General features: G+C 37.5%; 1 protein-coding gene across 23 annotated transcripts in view; it reads left to right on the top strand.

Moving 5' to 3' along the window:
• nrm (neuromusculin) overlaps positions 1–21,023 on the top strand; it is a 590,496-nt gene that overhangs the window by 439,847 nt on the left and 129,626 nt on the right. For 21 of the 23 annotated variants that reach the window (XR_015536928.1, XR_015536927.1, XM_087355254.1 and 18 more), the window contains exons 6-7: positions 14,122–14,291; positions 17,441–17,467. Coding sequence is in view for 21 of the 23 variants with exons in the window: in XM_087355254.1 (XP_087211380.1) it covers positions 14,122–14,291; positions 17,441–17,467 (197 nt within the window). In the remaining 2 variants the exon portion in view is untranslated. The remainder of the gene's footprint in view (positions 1–14,121; positions 14,292–17,440; positions 17,468–21,023) is intronic. The other 2 variants (XM_087355269.1, XM_087355251.1) reach the window with 1 other exon arrangement.

The following is a 21,023-nucleotide window of genomic DNA, read 5'->3' as shown; positions in this document are numbered from 1 at the left end:
ATTGATAGCCTACTGATGCCTGCCTAGTGTGATGTCAAGTGATTACAGTGCATCATGTGGACGCCGTGTTGGCAAGCTGCTTTATTATCGGCGTCGAAATGAGCTGCTTCAGAGAGGACACAGCAATGTACTTGACGAAAAAACATTTAATCTAGAGTAGACAATCATTACTTTAGAGAATATGTCTCTTACATATGTCTTCTTCTCAGAAATAAAACCTAATACTAGAATGTATTCGCGTTATCATAGCAGCTGTACAGAACGCGATTGTGTAGAACTTGTCTGGAAACTCTTACAGACTCAGATTGCGTCCATATGTAAAACATTTTTCCTACTTACACATGCCTGTTATGACAATCTTATTAAAGGTTTTCACGGTGATGACAATATTGGTGCTCTTCTGGCTTTTGGCACCGTGTGGACTGGTCGGTAGGTGTCAACGTTTCGGAGAAAGGTGCAGTCTCCATCTTCAGAGCTGAAGTGGACGTCTGCAAATTGTCTGCCTGCTAGAACCCCTGCGCATTAAAAGAGCCAAAATACTGTGTTCCCTGTCATTCCTACAGAGGTGCAGGGAACAGCGCACTATTTTCTTGTTTCTGAAGTTCCATCGCCACATCAGATCTGAGGCCGCCAAGAGGAACTACCGATGGACAAGCTTCTCTTCAGCCCAGATGATGTAGACAGTACGTTTCTCCGAAACGTTGGCTTCTACTGACCAATCCACACGGCACCAAACTTCATAGCTTTTACCATAGACCTGATTAATGTTTGGTTGCAAAATGTCTGATTTCAACTCATTTTTATTTATTTTATTCTAAGGTTTGTACCGATATGTTGGGTTAAAGAACGTACATAATAACGCCGATCTTTATGCATTATGTGGCTTGTGGAATTGCGACTGGAGATGTATGCATGATATATGCGTCTGATTACGTAATGAAAGCTACCTGAGCACTCATGCTGAATACGGTGGTGACACTTGAAATATTGCTGCACTCTTGTAGGACCTATCAGTGTTGAATGCCACCCCATGCTGTAGACTGCTCTTTAACTTGGGGCGAGAGCTGAAGGCCTAGTGGGCGTGTTTCCTCAGAGTTTCAATCAGCTGGCTCTGTAGGGGGGGTCCTTCTTTGTTACTAAGAAATGTTACGGTCGTTTGTACAGGAATGGGAGGAGTTCTGGTCTCTTGAGATTGTAGTGTAACCAAGTAATCCGATTTCCAGCTATATATCTTAGAGACAGGAGAATGCTCCTGCATGAAAAACAAACGAAGCCCCATACTAAAGTAACACGTTTCCATCGAAAAATGCTGTTTGGTCAGATGTTGTCCCTGGAAATATTTTTTAATACATGTTTCCCTGTGTCTTAAGCAGTCAAAAGAGGGAATATTACATAGCAAAACGTAAACCTTTTATATGAAAGTAAGGTAATGGCTCCTGCAGTCTTTGATTCAAGTCCCTCTGTTGGTTAGACGTTTTAATTTCTTCTTTTGTTACCTGAAAGGGTTAGACCAACGTTAGAGAAAAATTGTGGCGCTACAGCCTGCATCTGCGTCATGTAACCGGACATTCAAGTTTTGCAAAGATTTAATCTTAAGTTAATTATTTATTCGCTACTGCAGTAACTAACTAATTAATTATAGTTTCAATTGAATTATTGATTCTTCTTATCTCAAGCCTAATAAGTTTAAAAACAAATATGCTGATTTAGGAACACTTTGGGGCCTAATTTTTTTCTAAATCTCCGTGTCATAAAAAAATATTTTTGTCATAACTCATCTGTAACATCACCTAGACACAATTTAAAAATCATTTTTCATTACGATGTTTATGAGATGACATAGCATGCCACGGCGTCAACACGTGTCGTTGTTAAATTAATATGCTCCCATTACATTTCAAATCCCTGGATTATTTTTCTCGTTCATTACCATTTTGAGTTTATTCACAAAAGAATGGAAAATTCTCTTGTCATCACAGAGCAGGAAAATCAGTGTTTAATTAGCCCCACTACGCCAATGCTTTGTTTGCAAGGTGAACAGCATTATTGTTTTGGTGGATATTCATGCCAGTAAACACAACAAATATGTACGCGTTAGTAGTTATGCTATCAAACAATTCCCGAAGTCATCGTGAGCATACACAATTTTGTGGCAGTGGTGGTAGTTGAAGGGTCTCATTGAGGGGTTTGCCTGCTCTGAGGGGATTTTGCGAGTTGTTTTTCATGGTGGGGTGGGGGTGTTTCGGTTTCATTTATATGTCTGTGTGCTGCAGTTGACAAGCCATGCTTACAAGAGAGCAATTGTTATCGTTCACAGAATAAGTCAGCCGTGCGTGAGTTTAATGACAGTTAAATACCACTCTTTGGTGTACCTGTCTCGTTATAACAGTTTTGTGGGGTCGTGTGTGAATTGGTGGGGGTTTTCATTGTGTTAAGCGGCGATTCGGTTCGTAACAGGGTCCACAGCAACTACATGGAATCCGAACTGGAGTGACCCAGCCGTATCTTTTCAGTATATATGTGACAATTCATGGATGTCCTGGCGAGAGTGAGGGAACATGCAGAATGATTGGTCTGTGGTCCAGACGCATTGGATACGCTCCATGAACACAATCGCAGTAGTTTACGGTTTCGGCACGTTTATTTCATGGTGCCGTTAAACCACTGCATTCAGAATCTTCGTATTGAGGCACTGGGTGTGGAGAACTTTGTGTGACATAACTTTCATACTTATTACTCACTATGACAACTTTTAAAATGCTATTGAATATTCTGATACTTTTCAACTATAAATATTCTGTTCATGTAGTTCGTTTTAGCGCCACACAGAAATGATTGCTTGTGAACTTCCGGTGCTTCCGTCCTTACAGTTAATTCGACGTAGTGGTGTAGCCACGGATGCATTTATAAGGTAGTTTTCATTATCGTATACCTTTAAATACCTGTAGCGACATGAAAAAATATTTTCTTCTCGAAAAGGTTTGTTAGGAAATAAATTTGTGATGATGATGATATAAGCAACATATGGACCGTGTGAACAGCTGATTTTGTGTTTTATCTGTTGTTAGACAATAGTAAAATATTAGCTTATTTTCGAAATCGCCAACTATTTGCATGTGAAGGCGCGCTCATACTGTTTAAATCCGCCATTTTTTCAGTGTTTCCAAAATCAGATTTTAGGTAAATTTACCTTTATTTCTCTCGTGTGTGTTTAAATTTACGTAGCAATCCATAAAGTTCACGGCGTGAACGTGAATTTAGGTATCAATGGAATTTGACATCAGAGTTGCCGTATACATATTAATTAGTTCTGAATCACGTAATGAGGTTCGACTCACGTTTTGTACAAACCTCCCCTCTCACCCGTACTGGAGCAGTATTGATGCTTTCCAATCATCCCAAAATTCTGCAGGTGGCCCCGGTGGCTTATAAATTAACCACGCGTATATTGCATATATAATATATTCGTCCCCAACAGTGCGCGTGTAAATAATATTAACGTAATCTGAATCGTACAGCGTGTCCTTAGGATATAACATTTTCCTTACTTCTCAAATTGTTCCCTTCGTGACTCAGTATAAAGCTACACGAAAAGTAAACCAATCTTAAATTCTTTATCACCTCGATAAATTATTTTTATGTTTTTTCGGTATAAATTTACATTTCTTGACCGAAGGATATGTTTCAGATGAGAGCCACACCTCAGATCGTTAGTTAAGGTTTTCACACTTCGAGTAGTGTCGTGACGTATTCTGTACGATGTTTTGCTGTAGGTCATTTATATTTTTGGCATGAGGTCACAGAAATGATTTCTCTCAGAAGCTTCCACAGATGCGTATCTCTCGTGCGAGGATGCAGAATGTGAAAAAAGAGGGGAATCAGTTCCTGTGGAAATGAGGCGTTTTGAAAAGCTTGCTGAGGCATGTCCCGTCGAGCCTTTTTCCAAGAGAGTGAAACATTTTTCGACTATAAAAGAGTCTTTCTGAATACATTCATTCTATGTTTACCGCCAATTAAAATAACAACGGATAAAAACTAATAGCTTCCTCTGACATACAGAAAAACGCGTTTCCTCGGGTTACTCTGGCCTGGGTCGTATTGCACGCAGTTACGAGCTTACGGCCTAGTCACGTTATTACTTCCTGGTTTCTGAAATACTTAGCAAGTGTGTACTGCTGCTACTACTAGAACTCAAATACACTAGATAAGAGCACTCACAGATTGCCCGGTTCAAACTGAATATCAATTTTACATGTTGTTTCTGCATATGTGTAAACATGAAATTGAAATTTAAAAATAAGCATACAAACAAAACTGTTTACACTATAAATGACACTAGTGACACTGCTTATTTTTCTGATCATATTTTATGAATTAATTCCCTTTTTGCTACTGATGATGACCTCTTGAGATCGAAACGCGTTTGGCAATAGTGTCACTTATAGTATAAACTATTTCATTTTTATGCTTATTTTTATATTCCAATACACTAAACGGTATGCAAAGTTTTAATAAAATTGAATTAAATTTTTAGTCCGACAATATAAATGGTATATATTAAGGTTATAATCGATAGGCAGTTGTACACGCAGTATATTTTATTATTATTATTATTATTATTTATTTACTGCAATTGGATTTGCACCCGGTGGTACTGCCTGTATTAAACGTGCTTTATTGAGTAGGATAAAATTCGGTAAACCCAGTGATGTCTATTGGTAAGATTTGGAAATTGTTACTCATTGCCCGCTCCTTCCAACCACCCACTCTACAGAGAGTGGTGCAAGTTACTGGCCTCTCCCTATTAAAATTATCTGATCGTACAGGTTGATTGAAAAGTCACGCAAGCCTGTCAGCGGTATGTTCTATTCTTCAAAAAATACATTTCACTTAAATCAGAAAACAAAAACAAATATGTTAGGTGTTGGAAATGTCCACCGCGATCAGCTATGCATATATTCACTCTTCTCCTCGTGTTCCATGCGTGCGTTTTCTGTGTCACGTAAACAGTTCAGCAGACGAGATATTGTCGATAATCGACAGGATAATCTGGAAACGTACCCCTAAACTCATTCCAGAAAGTTAAGTAAGAACGAGATGCCAGGTAGTGTTGGAAACTAAACTATCGGTGCACTTTTTAAAAAGACATCTTTGCACTGCGATTGTTGAAAGACAACTGACGGACTGGCGCGTGCGTGTTGCAACGTGACGTGACCTGCGAGAGATCTTGTACAGTCACAGCGATATTGTGTTTATTAATCCAATCAAATTGTACTGAATCGTTACCATCAATAAATATTTTAATATGGGTTGCGTGTCTTTTCCATCACCCTGAATAAATCATCCATGTGACCTGTGACGCCTGCATGAATAGGATTCTCTATGGATTTATTTTTTTGTGCTTCGTAAAAGAAAGGACAGATAAATTACGCTTACAATTTTTTATATTCAATTATTGCAATTTAACATTTACTTTGTATGAGCCGAGATAGCTCAGTCGGTATAGTGACTAACTACCGGGGTTCGATCCCCGACGGGGGCAGAGGATTTTTCCTCTAGCCTCTGCGTCCAGATCGGCTGTGGGGCCCACCCAGCCTCCTCTACAATGGGTACCGGGGTCCTTTCCCGGGGGTAAAGCCGGCCGGAACGTGATGCTGACCACTCACTCCCATCTAGTGCCGAGGTCAAAGAAGAGAGGAGTTATACCTCCACTCACCCCAAGCGCCTACATGGCGTATAGCGGGACAAACTTAGCATTTACTTTGTGCAGAAAATCAGTTGTTTTATAGACTTTATAAAAAGTCGCAAAATGAAATGGTATAAAATTACAATTATCATCCCGTTATTTGCAATATAGAAATCGCCTTGAAAATAGTGTCATGTGAAGTGGACCCATACTTCATTTACTTAGGTATTTAACATTTTTAAGCGTGCAGACATTAGTGAATTATTGAGTATAAATTAAATTTGCAAATTCGCAATATTTGCGTCCATGAACTGTTGTCAATGACGCACCTGAAACCACAGCAACAGGTAAAATCAGTTGCACGCCTCAGATCGTCCACCGCACTTAAGGATTCTTTAGAGTATTATACAAGTAAAGGTCTAATAGTAGTAGCCTATGCGGTCACAAGATCGGGATTGATGCTACGTCCCAAATGTACCATCAGTCTTTGAGGTAAATAGGGATTTAGAAATCTCTCACGATGTTTTGCTTATGCAGTGGCTCTTTATCTAGCTGAATGTAACACTCTTCTTTTGTTGTACATGTCATTGACTCATGGCTTAACTTTTTACTCTGACGTTTGTAAGTAGGAATTGTCAATGACGGTCCTTCAGAACTAGTCTAGTGACTGATGTGTAAGACGTATAGCAGCTCACTGTTATTCCTGGTAGTTTAGCTACTTTCTGTGCTGTTACATGTAGCTTTTATGTAGCTCAACACACATAAATATGATGATTGAAAATAGCATTAAATTGGAAAGTATCTTTAGTTGTTTAAAATCCTCTTCAATAAGTGTCGGTAAACTAGTTTCCACTCTGCACTGTGCTGGCTGTCACATAACACTTTAACAATCAGCTGACTTGCGAGGTTTTTAGGAATGTCTTTTGTGCACGTCTTGTACTTTTCGAATTGTTCTAAACTTATCACGCAAGCTTCAAATAGTTAAACGTGTTGGTGGTTCGATTTCAAATAAATTTATTCAGCTTATTTGTACCTTTGTCATATTCACAATCATGCAGTAGAATTTATAAACCCACTTACGTTTCTCAAACGTCAGATCAATTGACGACATGTTGTTTAATAAGGGATGCTCACCATAGTAATACCAAAGAGAATCCTAATGCCATGTAGCTGTATCATTACCTATCATTTCTAAGAAGCATTTCGCTGTCTTTAGTTCTGCATGTTTTATGAATCTTCAGAATTTTAGTGGCAGTGAAAATTCCGTTAAGCTTATACTCATATCAGCAGTGGTCCTGCGTGATAGGTTTGTGTTGCAATAACAATGAAAAATTCAGCAAAATTTGAGTATAATATCTTAAGATATTAAGAGAATAGCAATGAATGTGAACTTACAAAATCAATTAATAACCCTGTTGCTTCGATAGTTCAATATGACATTCTGTGTAAACACTACTTTATCCTTTCTATATATTTTAAGTATCAGTTCATCTCTAGAGTCATCGTTTAATGAAACATAAGTGGTATAACCCATCCCATCCAGAAATTTTTAAACGGCCTGTGCTTAAAGATTAAAGTGGATGGATTCATTCTGAATTCCGTTTCCTTGCTGGTAAATCCTTTTCCAACCCAAAACTTTCCCTCAACTTTGCAGAAAAGTTAAATTCAGTAGCTCTTCTGTATCAAATCATACATCATTTAGCGAATCTCAAATTAGATGGAGCTAGAGATTAAAGTACGCTTCATTTCCAGATTGAAATCTCTTTACATAATTTATTGTGTTGTACGTATCTCATTTGACATTGAATTACTGTGTTTTAACCATATTGAAACATCTACTACTCGGTGAACAAAGGGTTGTAATAGCTTGCGAATATATCACGTTAACATCTAAAATGTCGTACCATTGTGAATTACATCCCCACAGCATGTCATGGTTGTTTATTTATTAGGTCACACCATCAGGGTTCATTCGGACTCCATCTATCATATTCGTGATCTACCTTCACATTATTCTCACTCATTTATTTCCCTGTTTTTAAAAACAAAATATTTAACATAATATTGGTATAATAAATCAACCATTGTCAGAAACCTTTACAGAAACAGTACAATAAGTAACGGATATAATGAGTACTCCCAGTTGCAAGTTTTAATAAGCTTACACTGTCTTATATAGTTTCATAATACTGTGGCATTTAAATCGTAGCGTATTACGATATTAGTATGATCTTTGTACACGTTTGTGAATATGTGTGATATCTACCTTATATTGGTATTAGTTTATTTCGCTTATTAGTAAAAATAATCAAGGAAACCACGAAAGTGAAATGTGTTTGTTGAACGACCGCTTGGAAAGTATTGGTAGCATCTGTTAACCAGCAACTGAATTCAGTAATTCGCTGGTTTATATGGGGCTTCCCGCGTTATGGCTGTATATTATCAGAAGTCTCCCGTTAATTAACGTAGTACTTGACAAGCCATACACATGCCTTGTGGGAACAGTGGCTCGAAATAAACTGTTATGCATATAGTGTAGAATTTTAAGAGAATTTCTTTTAAGAAGAAAAATAATTTAGATTCAGATTCAGTGACAAGATATATATGTTTCAAGTGCTCATGGACGTATGTGGTGTCTAGAAAAATTGTGTGGAAACAGGCGTTTAAAATACAGGAGTATTACTTGTGTGTGATTGGTTGATTCTTGGACCATTTAACAACTCTTCATCAAGTGCTTAAGAGACCCTAGTCTGTATGTACTGTGTAAAGACTCTTATGTTAGAACGATATAGTATTTGTGTTGTACTCTATTATCTGTATAGATCGTGTAGCCTATATTAAATGATTTGAAGAAAATTTGGAATTTTAATTTTTTGGACTATTGACAGCGTTGTTAAATAAACTACGAGCTATCACTATCCCTATCTATAAATATTAAAGGCATGGCTTAAAATTCTTGCATATCTGCTGTGGTTTACAAGCATCATATATTATCATGTCCAGTCTTTACTGTTTACGTTGTAGTCAACTGTGTAGAGGACACGCGGTAGGGCTCGGGTGGCAAGTGTGAAGACATCTACTTGCTCAGACTGGAACGAGAAACCCAGGCCTACTTTGATCGAGCTGGAAACGAAACCGTGACCTCAGTATTAGAGTCGTCCAAGACCATGTGCTCCCAAACTGCATGACTTTCGTATTCGTAATATATATTAATAATAACGATAAAACAACTCATGGAGATTGTGGTTGAAAGAGCGTATTACAATATTCGCTGTCGTCTGTAGTTACGTCCCGTGAACAAGGCTAATAACTCTCACTAATTAAGGCAGAAGGCAGAGAACCAGTTAGCTAAGCCTGCACTTGACCACATTACGCAGTATATCTTAATAATTATTTTGTGTTATTTGGCGGAAAGCCATAATTTAATTTTGACCTTGCAAGAGGAATGAAAATAGCCTGGAGTTTTGCTCATTTTAATTTCTGTGGTGCTCCCTGTTGGTGTTCAGGGTTTTCGGTTCATTGAAACGTATCGAAAACTTCGCGCTGGCATTGCTTACTAGGTTATGTAATAAACAAGATGGATGCTAAGTCTATCACCGAGAAACGTTGTACAAATAAAAGCCGGCATAATGACATCGTGTGCTCTGTATAAAGCAACGTAATTTTTTTATATTTTTATATATCATAGCCTCTTTAACTCATTCAGAGTAAAAAGGAGATTTCAGATTGTTCGATGTTTAAGAAGGGCAGGTAACTGGTAGGTTTGTTTCTTTTAGATAGTATTGGTGGTAATGGTGAAATAGTACTATATATGGATTTTATTACTCGTACAGGTGTAAAGGGAGATGTCAACACAAGGTATAATGTGTTCAAAATATTATTTACTTTAAATATGACATATTTCGATAAACGTCATCATCGTTCGTTACACAATGTACGATAGACGCTAGTTTAAAATAAACTTATTGAAGTCTAACCATTTAATTTTGTTTTCAGCAAAATATCTTAAAATTAAAGGCGCATAGATAGGTACGCTGGTAGTTACTAAAGTTAAAACATAGGAGCGACCCCTATTATTAATAATAAAATTACCATAGATGTATTGTGACAATGCTGCAATTTGTAAATGTTGCTGTTAAATCCCACCTCCGTAGAGTATTTAAAACCATCTCAAAGTCCATAAACAGAATGGCGACAAATACAAAGAAGGTGAAGTTTTTCTCTTTCCTGGTCATGATTTCTCCTAAAGACTAAGACATTGTGTCACATAAATAATTATGTGATGTAATATGTTTGTGAAGATTTCTGTCTTCTGAGTTGTTGCGCTGTGTAGTCTGGTCGATGTTTACTAACGTTTCAGAGGTCATACTGCCTCCGTCATCAGGGCGATTCATACTACACAGCGCAACAACCCAGAAGACAGAAACCTCAAATCTTACATAATAAGTTTGTATTTTGCAATTTTACCAGCAGACATTCACGTGTTTATGTCAGCTGCATTCTATATTTCACCTGCCTTCAGGTGAACTAGGGGATGCTTGAGTTGAACAATGGCAGCAAACTGCTTTTGTGAAGATGAAGGTTAAGGAATAAACAAGAGATAAAGATTTGTATTTTAGTCTGTGGAACGATGCTGTTCGCTCGTTTATCTTCTTCCACCTTTCTTCTGCCTGTGGATGGGGAAGAGCGTGTTGAAATGGATCAGTAGCTAGCTTTCTTCCTCCGAACGTTATGTAAATATCTCCAGCTGGGCAGCTGCAGAAAGAGGTGAGGTTTGCAACTTCCACTTGAAATATCGGCATTGCTGCCTTTAGCACCTTGTTCGATGGATGCGTTACTCTTACCGAGAGCCGGGACTTTCCACACCCCCTTCTCTGTTCCACACGAATTAACAATCAGCCGCTTTTGGGTTAACACAAACAGCTCAAGAGCAATTACAAGTTTCGAGTCCTCTTGAATGTGACTGTGTTTGTTCGCTGGCATCATTCTTCCCTCTCTCCTCTCCTCTAACCCCTCGACATCACATCTCAAATCTTGCTCAATCCTTGTTATGGGAATTACTTTCCATCTTTTCTCTGCCAGCTCTTTAAAATTATAAATATGGTTCTTTGCTAGGCAGAGATTTAGCTCTTGAATTTCAGCTGTTCGTACGCAGATGCAGTAATTACGACCAACATGAGATCTTCATTTACATACGCATGATGTTACATAAGTTGAAGTAACTGTTGGGAGTATAAGCCCGCATAATATTTTCCTTCATTGTGTTTTATTGCAATTTTCTTAAATGTAGGCATATTATACGTGTTATTTACTATATGATGCATACTACTGCTATTTATGAACCTGTGCATACATTTTATTTGTATGCTATGTGAAAAGCAGGTGAAATGTAATGTGGGCTGTACTGAATAATACATATCTGTTCCCTTGCTTGTTGAGAGACTCAGCAAGGACCTCTGAAACGTCGGTAAACTTCTATCAGACTGCACGGTGCAACAACCCAGAAGACAGCCATCTTCAAACTCACTGCCGTGAAAACCTCAAATCCTACTTTGAAGTGCTTCTTCATTATATTTCTTCCATTTTATAAACACTTAGAAATTTAATGAGAGCGAGAATGGAAGTGAAGTTTTCAAGTTTAAGAGCACGCAATGTATTTGGCTTGTTATCTGTGAATTAGAAATTTTGCTCTGGGCAAAATACCTTAATTATTATGAAACACAGATCTTTCTTTAATTATTTTCTCAGAATGGTTTCTTGTAAAAAAAATTGAAGTATAAAATACGTGTTATTGAAATAGCATATACATTTTTATTTTAAAATTTTTATGTGTAATGCTTTATCCAGTACGATACCTGTGATTCAATTAGATTCTCATCCGTGCCAGTTGATTCGTATCTGCAAAATCGCAAAAAAGAAAAATGGTAATTTACGAAACCGTTTGCACTGTCTGAAGACAGGCGTGCCTGTATGTCTGTAGTATAAATGCGCGTAACTTCCTATCCATTGGCTTTTTTAAGTGAAATGGTGTTATTTGTGGTACCTGTAAGTTAAGTGATCCCGTACTACGTCTCTCATCAACAGCAGCATTTTTTACTAAGGACATAGCCGCTTTTATCATTCTTGTTATTTTCTGCTTACTTATAACAGAATTATTCACTTAATTGCCGTATTTTGTTACTGCTTTTCTGTGTCGCTTTCCGTTTTAGATTCTTCTCGTCTCAAAATCTGAATTTATCTCGACAAAATATCCAGATATTTAATTACTAAGAAAGGGAAAACATTAAGGAGTTGTGGTTTATGTCAACAGAATGCAAATGTCTGTTTAAAATCACTTATCCTGTGTGTGGCTGCACATCGTTCGTTGTAGTTAGGCACACCATACGTACGTTTTCTCTTTGGGACAAACGTTTTTAAATTAGTCCTGGTAAAAAAAGATTTTCGTGTCGTTTTACTTTTACGAAGTTCTACAAAAAATACACTGCAGATGGACTTTTACAGAAATAAATGGAATACAGAGGTATAAAACGACAGGGGATGCTACTTCATAAATAATGCAAGATGCAAGCAGAGAACTCCGAGATATTTCTGATCTTTAGCCTAACATGTTACAGACTCGTGCAATGTGACTTCAGAAATACAAAATTTATAAATTAAGAAATACATCAGCTGTTTGTGGTTTCAGGCTAGCTATAAGATATTAGAACCCAAGTACAAGACAAAAATGCAAATGAAATTATTTTAGAACAGTGGGGAAATGGTATGCACATATAGGACGGGTGGAACACAGTTTATTAAATTACTAAATGAATGTTAACCTCGTGAAAGAAGAATATTAGTACGTCCAAAGAAATGTGGAGAGATTAATTGGGGGAGCCGAGAATAATAAGGGTAAACTAAAGAAGATATTGGTACGGGAAATCTTTGATGGGGGGGGGGGTGTTTTAAAAAACAAAGAAATGTTTAATACAAAAGTCTAGAGCTTTTCGATGTATTGGTTAACAACCTGATAGTTGTTTTTAATTGTCGAAGAAAGTATGAAATTAACATTAGTTATAGGACTTTTAATTTATGTAAGGGATTTATGAGCTGTTGTTTCTTTGTTCACATTGGTGATAGTTGAAGTACGTAAAGACAACTTTGGATAATATGAACATAATTATAACAGAAAGTGTATAAATAGTGACTTTTTTCATTCCAAGCGATAAAACTGTCACATAATAAATCTTACGCTTGATTATTTCGAGTCATTTTTAAGTAACATGTTTTGAGCATGTCAGCAGTGGCTATGTGTCTTTTCAAATTACACTTTAATATCTATTGTATATTAACTCTGAACGCATGCGACTAATCTTTCTGCAAAATTCGCAGCATCCCGACTTTACAAATCAATGTACCTACGTAACATAAGTAGACTGTCTCTAGTGTTCAAGAGCTGCAGAAACTGTCAACGGAAGGCACATAGAAAACGCTTGTACACGGATGTTTCTTATCTCGAGTGCACTGCTGAGACTTAACAATAACATGATGACGTGAAAAGGGCAGAGCAGTAGTAAAGTGGCTATTCGATTCCCGCCCATTGTTGTGTTTGTAACACCGAAAGTAGGTCAGGTAAGCAAAACGCGAAGATCTGCACAAATTGAGCGACACACACATTCACGTAACCAACTCCATGGGGCAGATTCTGGCGAACTAACAGGCCTATTAGCTCAGCTCAAGTAATCAGGTATTTTCTCGCTGTCTGGAATTTCGTACGTTTGTTGTGATCTTCACAAATGTCTGTCCCAGGCAGTTGAATTAAGTCCATACCCTCACACTCGATTCCGTTCAGTTCCATTTTAAAATTATCCTCACAGGTTCAGACATCTTCAGAGTTTTTGAAAGATTTGTTATTAACACGTGGGCTCTTTTAAGAGTCACGTTGGTCACTGTGAGAGCCACCGGTTGGTTATATGACTACGTCGTTTATTGGAGACTCAGTTATGTCAAAATATTCGTAACTTGGAATTTATTCTGAATTTAAACAGGCCTTAGGTCTTAATTCGTTACTTTTAAAGAGGAAGGTTCTTAACAGTATTTTACTTCTGAATCGAAACGTTGTGTTGACTTACAGATAGATATTAACGTTTCGTAAGACCATACTGTCTCCACATTCTTCCCTGAAGATGGAAGTACTATGTTCTTCCGAAACGTTTGTGACTGTCTACTAGCACACACGGCTTTGCAACCCAAAAGATAACATCGACATCTTTAACGGTGTGAGAACATAACATCTTCATGTGTTTATCAGTGTATTGCTTCATCTGGAGCGCAGTGACGTATTAACAAATGAGATAATGCAATGTCGCTGCGCTGTGGGTGAAGGCTACTTCTTGACAACATTGGAAGTCGCCAGAGTAAAGCAGTTATTGTCATATTTCGTGTTGTGTTTGCAGTTCGCCCACTTAGTCTGGATCTTTCGGGCGTGGTGCATCACGTGGTGCAAGGAACAAAGGTGACTTTGGAATGTGCGGTCTTGGGAGCGAGACCAGCTGCAAATGTGACGTGGTACAACGGCTCCGAGCCCATCAGCGAAGGAGCCCTTCGTACAGATGTAGCCCTTCAGGTGAGGCGTAATGTAGTAAAATTACGTTTGTTTGTAGCTTTTATGAAACGTTTAAAATCACGAGAGAATGTGATTTATATCAGTGGTTTTCAACCTGGGGTACGCGTACCCCCGGGGGTATGCAAAGACATCTTAGGGGTCACGTGAAATTTAAAAACAATTATTATTTTTTGATGAACACTGTATAATCAGTAATGTAATTTATTTAATTTATTTTAGATGTAGATTATATACTATGTATAACTTGAATTATACACCAACAACTTTGGGGGTACAAAGTTGAAGAGAAATTACATCTGGGGGTACGCCAACAAAAAAGGTTGAATACCACTGGCTTATAATATTCCAGGTTGCTTACCTTTTACGAGACGCTTAATACAATAAAGTGGCTTGCTTATAACTATCTGACTTCATTGAACACAGCGCTTCTTTTGAGGAAGGTAGTCGCTATACTAGCAATGATTGTTCACTCCCTTTAGGGAGCCCAAAGGTTCAGTGGCGTGTTCAGAGAATCTGCCACTGAACTTTATACGGGATCAGCTGAATCCAACCCACGTCCTATTTTCATTATCATTAATTTTATCATGGCCCTTATTTTTATGACGAAGAGCAGTAGAGAGTGCCCACCGATGCCCTTACTTCGTAATTTTATATCATTATTGAAAAAGGATGAACGGGACAAGGATATGTTACCCGTTGCGATTAAGGACCAAGAAACCTCTCTTGCTGAAATATAAATGATGTTAAAATGCACACAAATTACTATTGAGCAGTTGCTTCTGCAACAGCGTGTACCTAGCTCAGTTTTTGCCAGGGAAACTTACATTTTATGCAGCAGGCGAGGTAAGAATCATATTTTTTTTAAATTCTTCAGAGTAAACAAATAAATGACCTAGATGTGACTAGTCACAAATTAAGAGATGATTTCATAGGCCTGGTTACAGGTCGTCTCCATCTTGTGTGGCCCGTGAGCGTTAGAGTTTGGTCAACTTTCCTTGAAATGAGTAAAGATTATCGATACCGGAGACGGTTTGACTGTAACCGTTGCAGAATAGCGCTTTATCTGCGTGCCTTTTCCAGTGTCTCGTCATCTAGCAACATCATAACTCCCTCTCTTCCAGCTGCATGTCTTATTTCTTGTCTTTCCTGTCAACAATGAACTACAGTTTGCTGTTTCCATCCTGCAATCAGTCTTTGCTTTATTTTCTATTACACCCGTGCGTACAAGATGGCATCTCTTCAGTGCTGAGTGAATATTCTTTGCCTGCACTTAGTCCTCTCTTGTATATACTCAGTTTTCCTTTTCCATCTACTTTTTCATCTTTCTCACTCGTTTTCGTCTTTCCGATTGTCCGTTTCCCTCCAACCCTTAACGTCTCGGTAGAAGCGTCCTCTAATTAGGATCCGTGCATGCATTTCCACCCCCTGGCACCCTCCATTCCAGCACAAAACTAAGCCAACTCTTGTCATTACTCATTTTTATGCGAATCTAGCGCGTGGTGTTGGAGACAGCGCCATTCATCCCCGCTCCTGTTGGCTGGGGCTTGTAACCTCGTTTTCACGCCCTCTTACCAAAGAGGGAACCCAAATTTAAATTTCCGCGTCCTCCCCACCACAGCCAGTTTAAATGAATGCAGACATTATCCCGATATACAGGCTGAGCATTACCAATGTGTGGAAATGCTACGTGCTTAAATTGCAACATGATGGTGTGTTTCACACTGCATTTTATTAACGTAAGCAATGAAGAGCCTGAACATAGCTTTCTCCCTAATATATGGTTCGCGTGTTGTTAATTTTCAAATACAGTTTTCCAGTGCCTGTTTAATTTCAGTTAAATACACATCGTTTGTGTCACTAAATAAAGGGAATCATAAACCGAGTTAAACATGGATCCATATCCAAAGTTTTCCCCAAAAATAAATTATTGTCCAAAGCGTTTTATTTCTCTCTTCGTTTATATTCTTCTGTGTTTTGTGTGCGTTCTTTGCACGGAATACACACTGAGCGCATTGGAGGCTAACAGAGTCCCAACGTATCCCGACATATAGGCAAAAATATAAACACGCAGCTCGGAGCATTCAGATCGACAAGGCGCAAAGAATGATTTGTACTCTGATATGGGTAGCAGCGTCAGTACCTCTTCAAACAGACCCCGTTCCAAAATGTGTCGACCAATACCAGATTTTAACCGCATTGTAGAATTTCAGACACAACTAACCTTTATATATTTTTATATAATTTACGGGTTCGATTCCCGGCGGTGCCCGAATTTATAACTTGTGTTGGGCAAGGCCGTGGTCTAGGCAACACGGAGTTTTCCTCCGGGGGCTTCCCCGGTTTCTCCGTGGCATCCCAACAATTACTCCATTCACACACAGAAGAAGGCAATGGCAAATCACTTCTGGATCATCTGCCAAGAACGTATATGAACAGGTCCCAGTCCGAGAAAAGGATAGGAGGATCCTGTTCATATGGACCTGTCATCAGACAGAACACTAAATAATAATAAGAAGAAGAAGAAGAAGAAGAAGAAGAAGAAGTGGGCGTAAAATAAGCATACTGCCGTCGTAACTTTCCTGTTTGTAACATTCCTTAATCGTGGCATGTTCTCTGATATCTCTCTCAGTGGCGACCCTGCGTAAAAAAAATATTTCCACACCGAAGTTCTGTTTTTGTGATTGCTGTAACCAGAATTTAGTAGATGAAGATTTTAAAAGATTTTTAAGCGTAAGTTAATTTTCTTCCCCGCACAAAAAGTTTTAAAGATTCCCAAAGAAGTTACCTAACTCAACGTTAACGCAGAGGGCAAGACAGTAAGGTGACATTACTACATCTGAATAGGAAAAGAAAAATGGCGTGAATGTATGTTGGCAAGAATGGTAGGAGGCTTTAGAAAGGGTATGGTGAGGAACAGTAAAGTTGCATATCTTTTAATTTATTCTCGCGGCACTTATCTTCATAATGCCCATCATTCTCTCTCCCTTTGCAAGAGAATAGCACACTTCAAGACCATAAATCTGCCCTCAACTGTGGCATTACTTTGTTGAAAGGGAACCTGCCTCCACCCAAAAAGATCCATGACGAACTACTCGTTCCACCGCTAACTTGCTCTCTTTACTTTTATGCTGCCGCTGGACCAAACACAGACTCCAGAAACAACAGTGGTGGAAGCTGTAAGTATGAACTAGCATTTTTCCTGCATAATCTACTACATTTGCCAACATCTCAGTTACGAACGCGCAAATATGGCAAATAACTCGAGTATAGTGGCATTTGTGATTGAAAAGCTATCGTTATTGAATTGTTAATAATAATTTGTAATTGTCGTTTTCGTGATGGAATCAAAGCATTTGTGTGAGAATTTGTGTTTTTAAGCTTATACATTAAAATTAGTTTTCTTCCAGATATTTTGCATGTTGAATATATAAGGTTCCATTTCATGCGCAATATTAATTAAATAATTAATTTAACGAATCTTGTGTAGACATCAGTACAATGTGTAATTGACATCCGTTCCGTAATGTGGGAGATAAAACATGCTGATAGACGGACATACACGACTGTCCCTGTATTATTTCATTAATTGTGTTCTGTCAAAGACTTCTTACATGGAGCGGAATCCTTCTTCATTACTTAATAGTTCCTCAGTTGGTCAAACGTCCCGCTTTTATAGAACCCGAAATTTCATTGCCGTATTCATAAGACCGTACTACTGGTTTGTCTTTTGAGCTAACTGAAACTGTTGCACAGTCATATATTTTTAAGAATACTTTTTAATATTATCTTCGACAACTTTTTCCAAATGGTCCCTTCTTTTTATATTTTCCATCTGTAGTTTTGTAAGCATATATTTTCCCTTACATTTTTTCTACCTTCTTCAATATCTTCCATTATGATTTGATAACCTTAACAATATTTATCAGAGAGTACATACAAATAGTGAAGTTCATCGTCATGTAATCTTCTTCGTCCTGCTAGTTAGATCATATTATCCCCGGCACTTTGTTCTGAAACACCCAACGTATGATAGATCCCTCTTTTAAAAGTCTAGTGACGATATTAAGTCGATACGTTTCTCCTACCAATATTTATTTAAAAGTAAATTTTTCTGTTCCTTTACGTTCATGTTACCCTCTGTGTTTTAAATCCTTCCATGTTTGACGAACAAAAAAAAATTACTTTTTATCCGTGTCATCTAGAAGAGCGTCCTCTGCGAAATTGTGTTATTTGTAAGAGATTGTTTTTTTTTTTGTTTTTTTTACGGTGAAGATAGATGATTTCCCCTGACTATTCCAGTAACAAAGACTGATTTCATTTTAATTTAAATTAATTAGTAAGATTGAAAAACTGTGTAATTTGTAGTCTAGCCTATTCTGGAAATCTGCAAACATATAGGATCGTTACTGAAAAATCTCATCAATTCAAATAAGGGTTAACTGTGCAGATAAACGTTTATCTTTAAGTAATTTAAGTCTTAGTAACAGAACGGTCAAAGTATAAATTTCTGTTCGCCAGTTTTTTGTATTTATCTGAATGCAAAGATACATTTTCTTTTTTGATCCGTCCAAGAGATTTAGCTTTAACATCAATTCTTGAGACCTGTGCAGTAAAACCCCTGAGTAAAGCAACATCTGTGCCTGGCAGGACAAAGCACAGGGACTGAATTAAGATTGTATCTTACAAAAAAAGTCTAGGACGCGAAGGAATTTATAAAATCCTTCTAAAAGATACTCCATTGCTGATCAATTCAATGTATCATTACATACACGTACTTGATGGCTTTAATATTCTTATTACCTTATGTGGCTTTCATAAGGATAATTTTCATTTTTAATTTGCGAGAGAATTATTTATTGCCGTAAATTTTATGGGGACACTGGAAGGTTGCAAGATATGAAATAAGTAGAACTTGCAAAAACCAAGACTTAATGTGCTTTAAACTAAAAGTAAGGACAGAAATATTAGAGACTTATACGAATGCATAAAAGAATTGCTTCCAACCGCGTTTAAGATATATTATTAGGGATATCAAATTTAGGAGGATGCATGCAGCAAGAATTGAAGAGATAAAAATCTGTACATTTTAGTCGGAATATCTGAAAGTAAGGTATTACTTGAGATACCTGGGCATAAATATATGAAGATTATAATAAGATGGAGCTTAAGGAAATATACCTATGGTGTGATGGTGTGGGCTGGTTTCATGTGGCTCGACTTACGATCCAGTTTAGGGCTGTATTTTACTTGGTAATGAATCTTCGCTTTGTATAAAAGGCAGGGAAGATTGACTAGTCTATTTATCCGTGTTTGACCGTAGCGCCTTATCTATATACTGTACATAAATCTTACAACAAATACTACCGCTTAGAGTAAGTGCACTTCCTATTCATGGAGAGGACGCAGCATCAATTGAGAAGAGTAGGAGGAGACTGGATCTCTGTTCTTATGATCTAACATCGTATATTGATTATCATATTTATGAACCATACGACATGAAGACAACAGAGCCATATTCGTATCTGTTCGTATGTGCTCTGAATAGAGTAGGTTCGTTGAAGTAGTATTCCTTATTTCTTTTGAATTTTAAATTTTACCGCCATTTTAAAAGTTTTATTTACCAAGAGCATTGTTAGGAACAACACTCGACAACATTAGGTGTATAATGTGTTTATTAAAAAATTCCATTCGCCCAATTATGTAATGACACGGAGCGGAAAAAAACAAAATTTGCTCAAGTCATATTTTTCGGTAATCATGTTCTTGCGACCACGTTGAAACACTCAAACTGTGTAGTAAATTAACAATAGTCTTATGGTACAATCTAAACCACTATGGACGTTATTAAAACTATACTTAAAAGTAACCTAAAGGATTTATACTAGACGAAGGGCCTCTTTTATTTGTAAGTACATTGAAAGAACCGCAATTATTCATGTGATGCCATTTAAAGGGAAGCACAGTAATGGTACCATTTTTGGACGTTAATTAAACGTTGGAGTATTTTATTGCTAATTTAATTACTTGCGGCTTGATCTTATGTATATAATTTGAGAAAGTATATAAAGAAAATGTGACGAATATGAATATTTGTGGACCCTAAATCCATAATTTGTAGGTCATCACAAATCTGGATAGTCAGTTATGTATAAATATCTCTTCCAAACTCAGAAATATTACAATATTAACAGTTTTCTTATGGGCTGTGTGTAAGAGTGCTACAATCTGACAGGTTTTGAACTTGTAGAATAAAGAATGACTACGAACATAGTAACCAACTACTTTTAATGACGTGTTGGTACCATATGCTTAACTTTAGATACTAATTAGTGGTATTTTTCATGAAACAGACTGTAGTTGCAAGAACTGTTTGCGAAATGAGAAGTCCCTATAGCACGTAGCAAGTGATCCAGTAATGCAGTGAACTGAGAAACAGTCTAAATGTCTGTGGATTGCATTCACCAGTTCGTAACAAACCCAACAACGTCTGTGACTTTTATTGCCGGAGTTCATAACTTCATGTGAAGGCGAGCGACCGGATTAAAGAGACCATGGGACGGACCAAGTAGTTCTCTCTTTCTCGTGTGCTACCATTTCAGTTACCCCGTACACTGAAAAAACGTTCAAGAATATATGATACTTCGTGACCGTGGTAAAACTTACATAACAAAATGTTTCACGTTTCTACCAGAAATATCGGTACATTGCTCCGTTAGAATTTTTATTGTTTGT

The sequence above is a fragment of the Zootermopsis nevadensis genome, unplaced genomic scaffold (assembly GCF_977971745.1).
Source record: "Zootermopsis nevadensis isolate Lab colony 2312 unplaced genomic scaffold, Znev_1.0 Znev_ptg000024l, whole genome shotgun sequence".
Classification (NCBI taxonomy): Eukaryota; Metazoa; Arthropoda; class Insecta; order Blattodea; family Termopsidae; genus Zootermopsis; species Zootermopsis nevadensis.
This window is presented reverse-complemented; position numbering and strand designations above follow the sequence as displayed.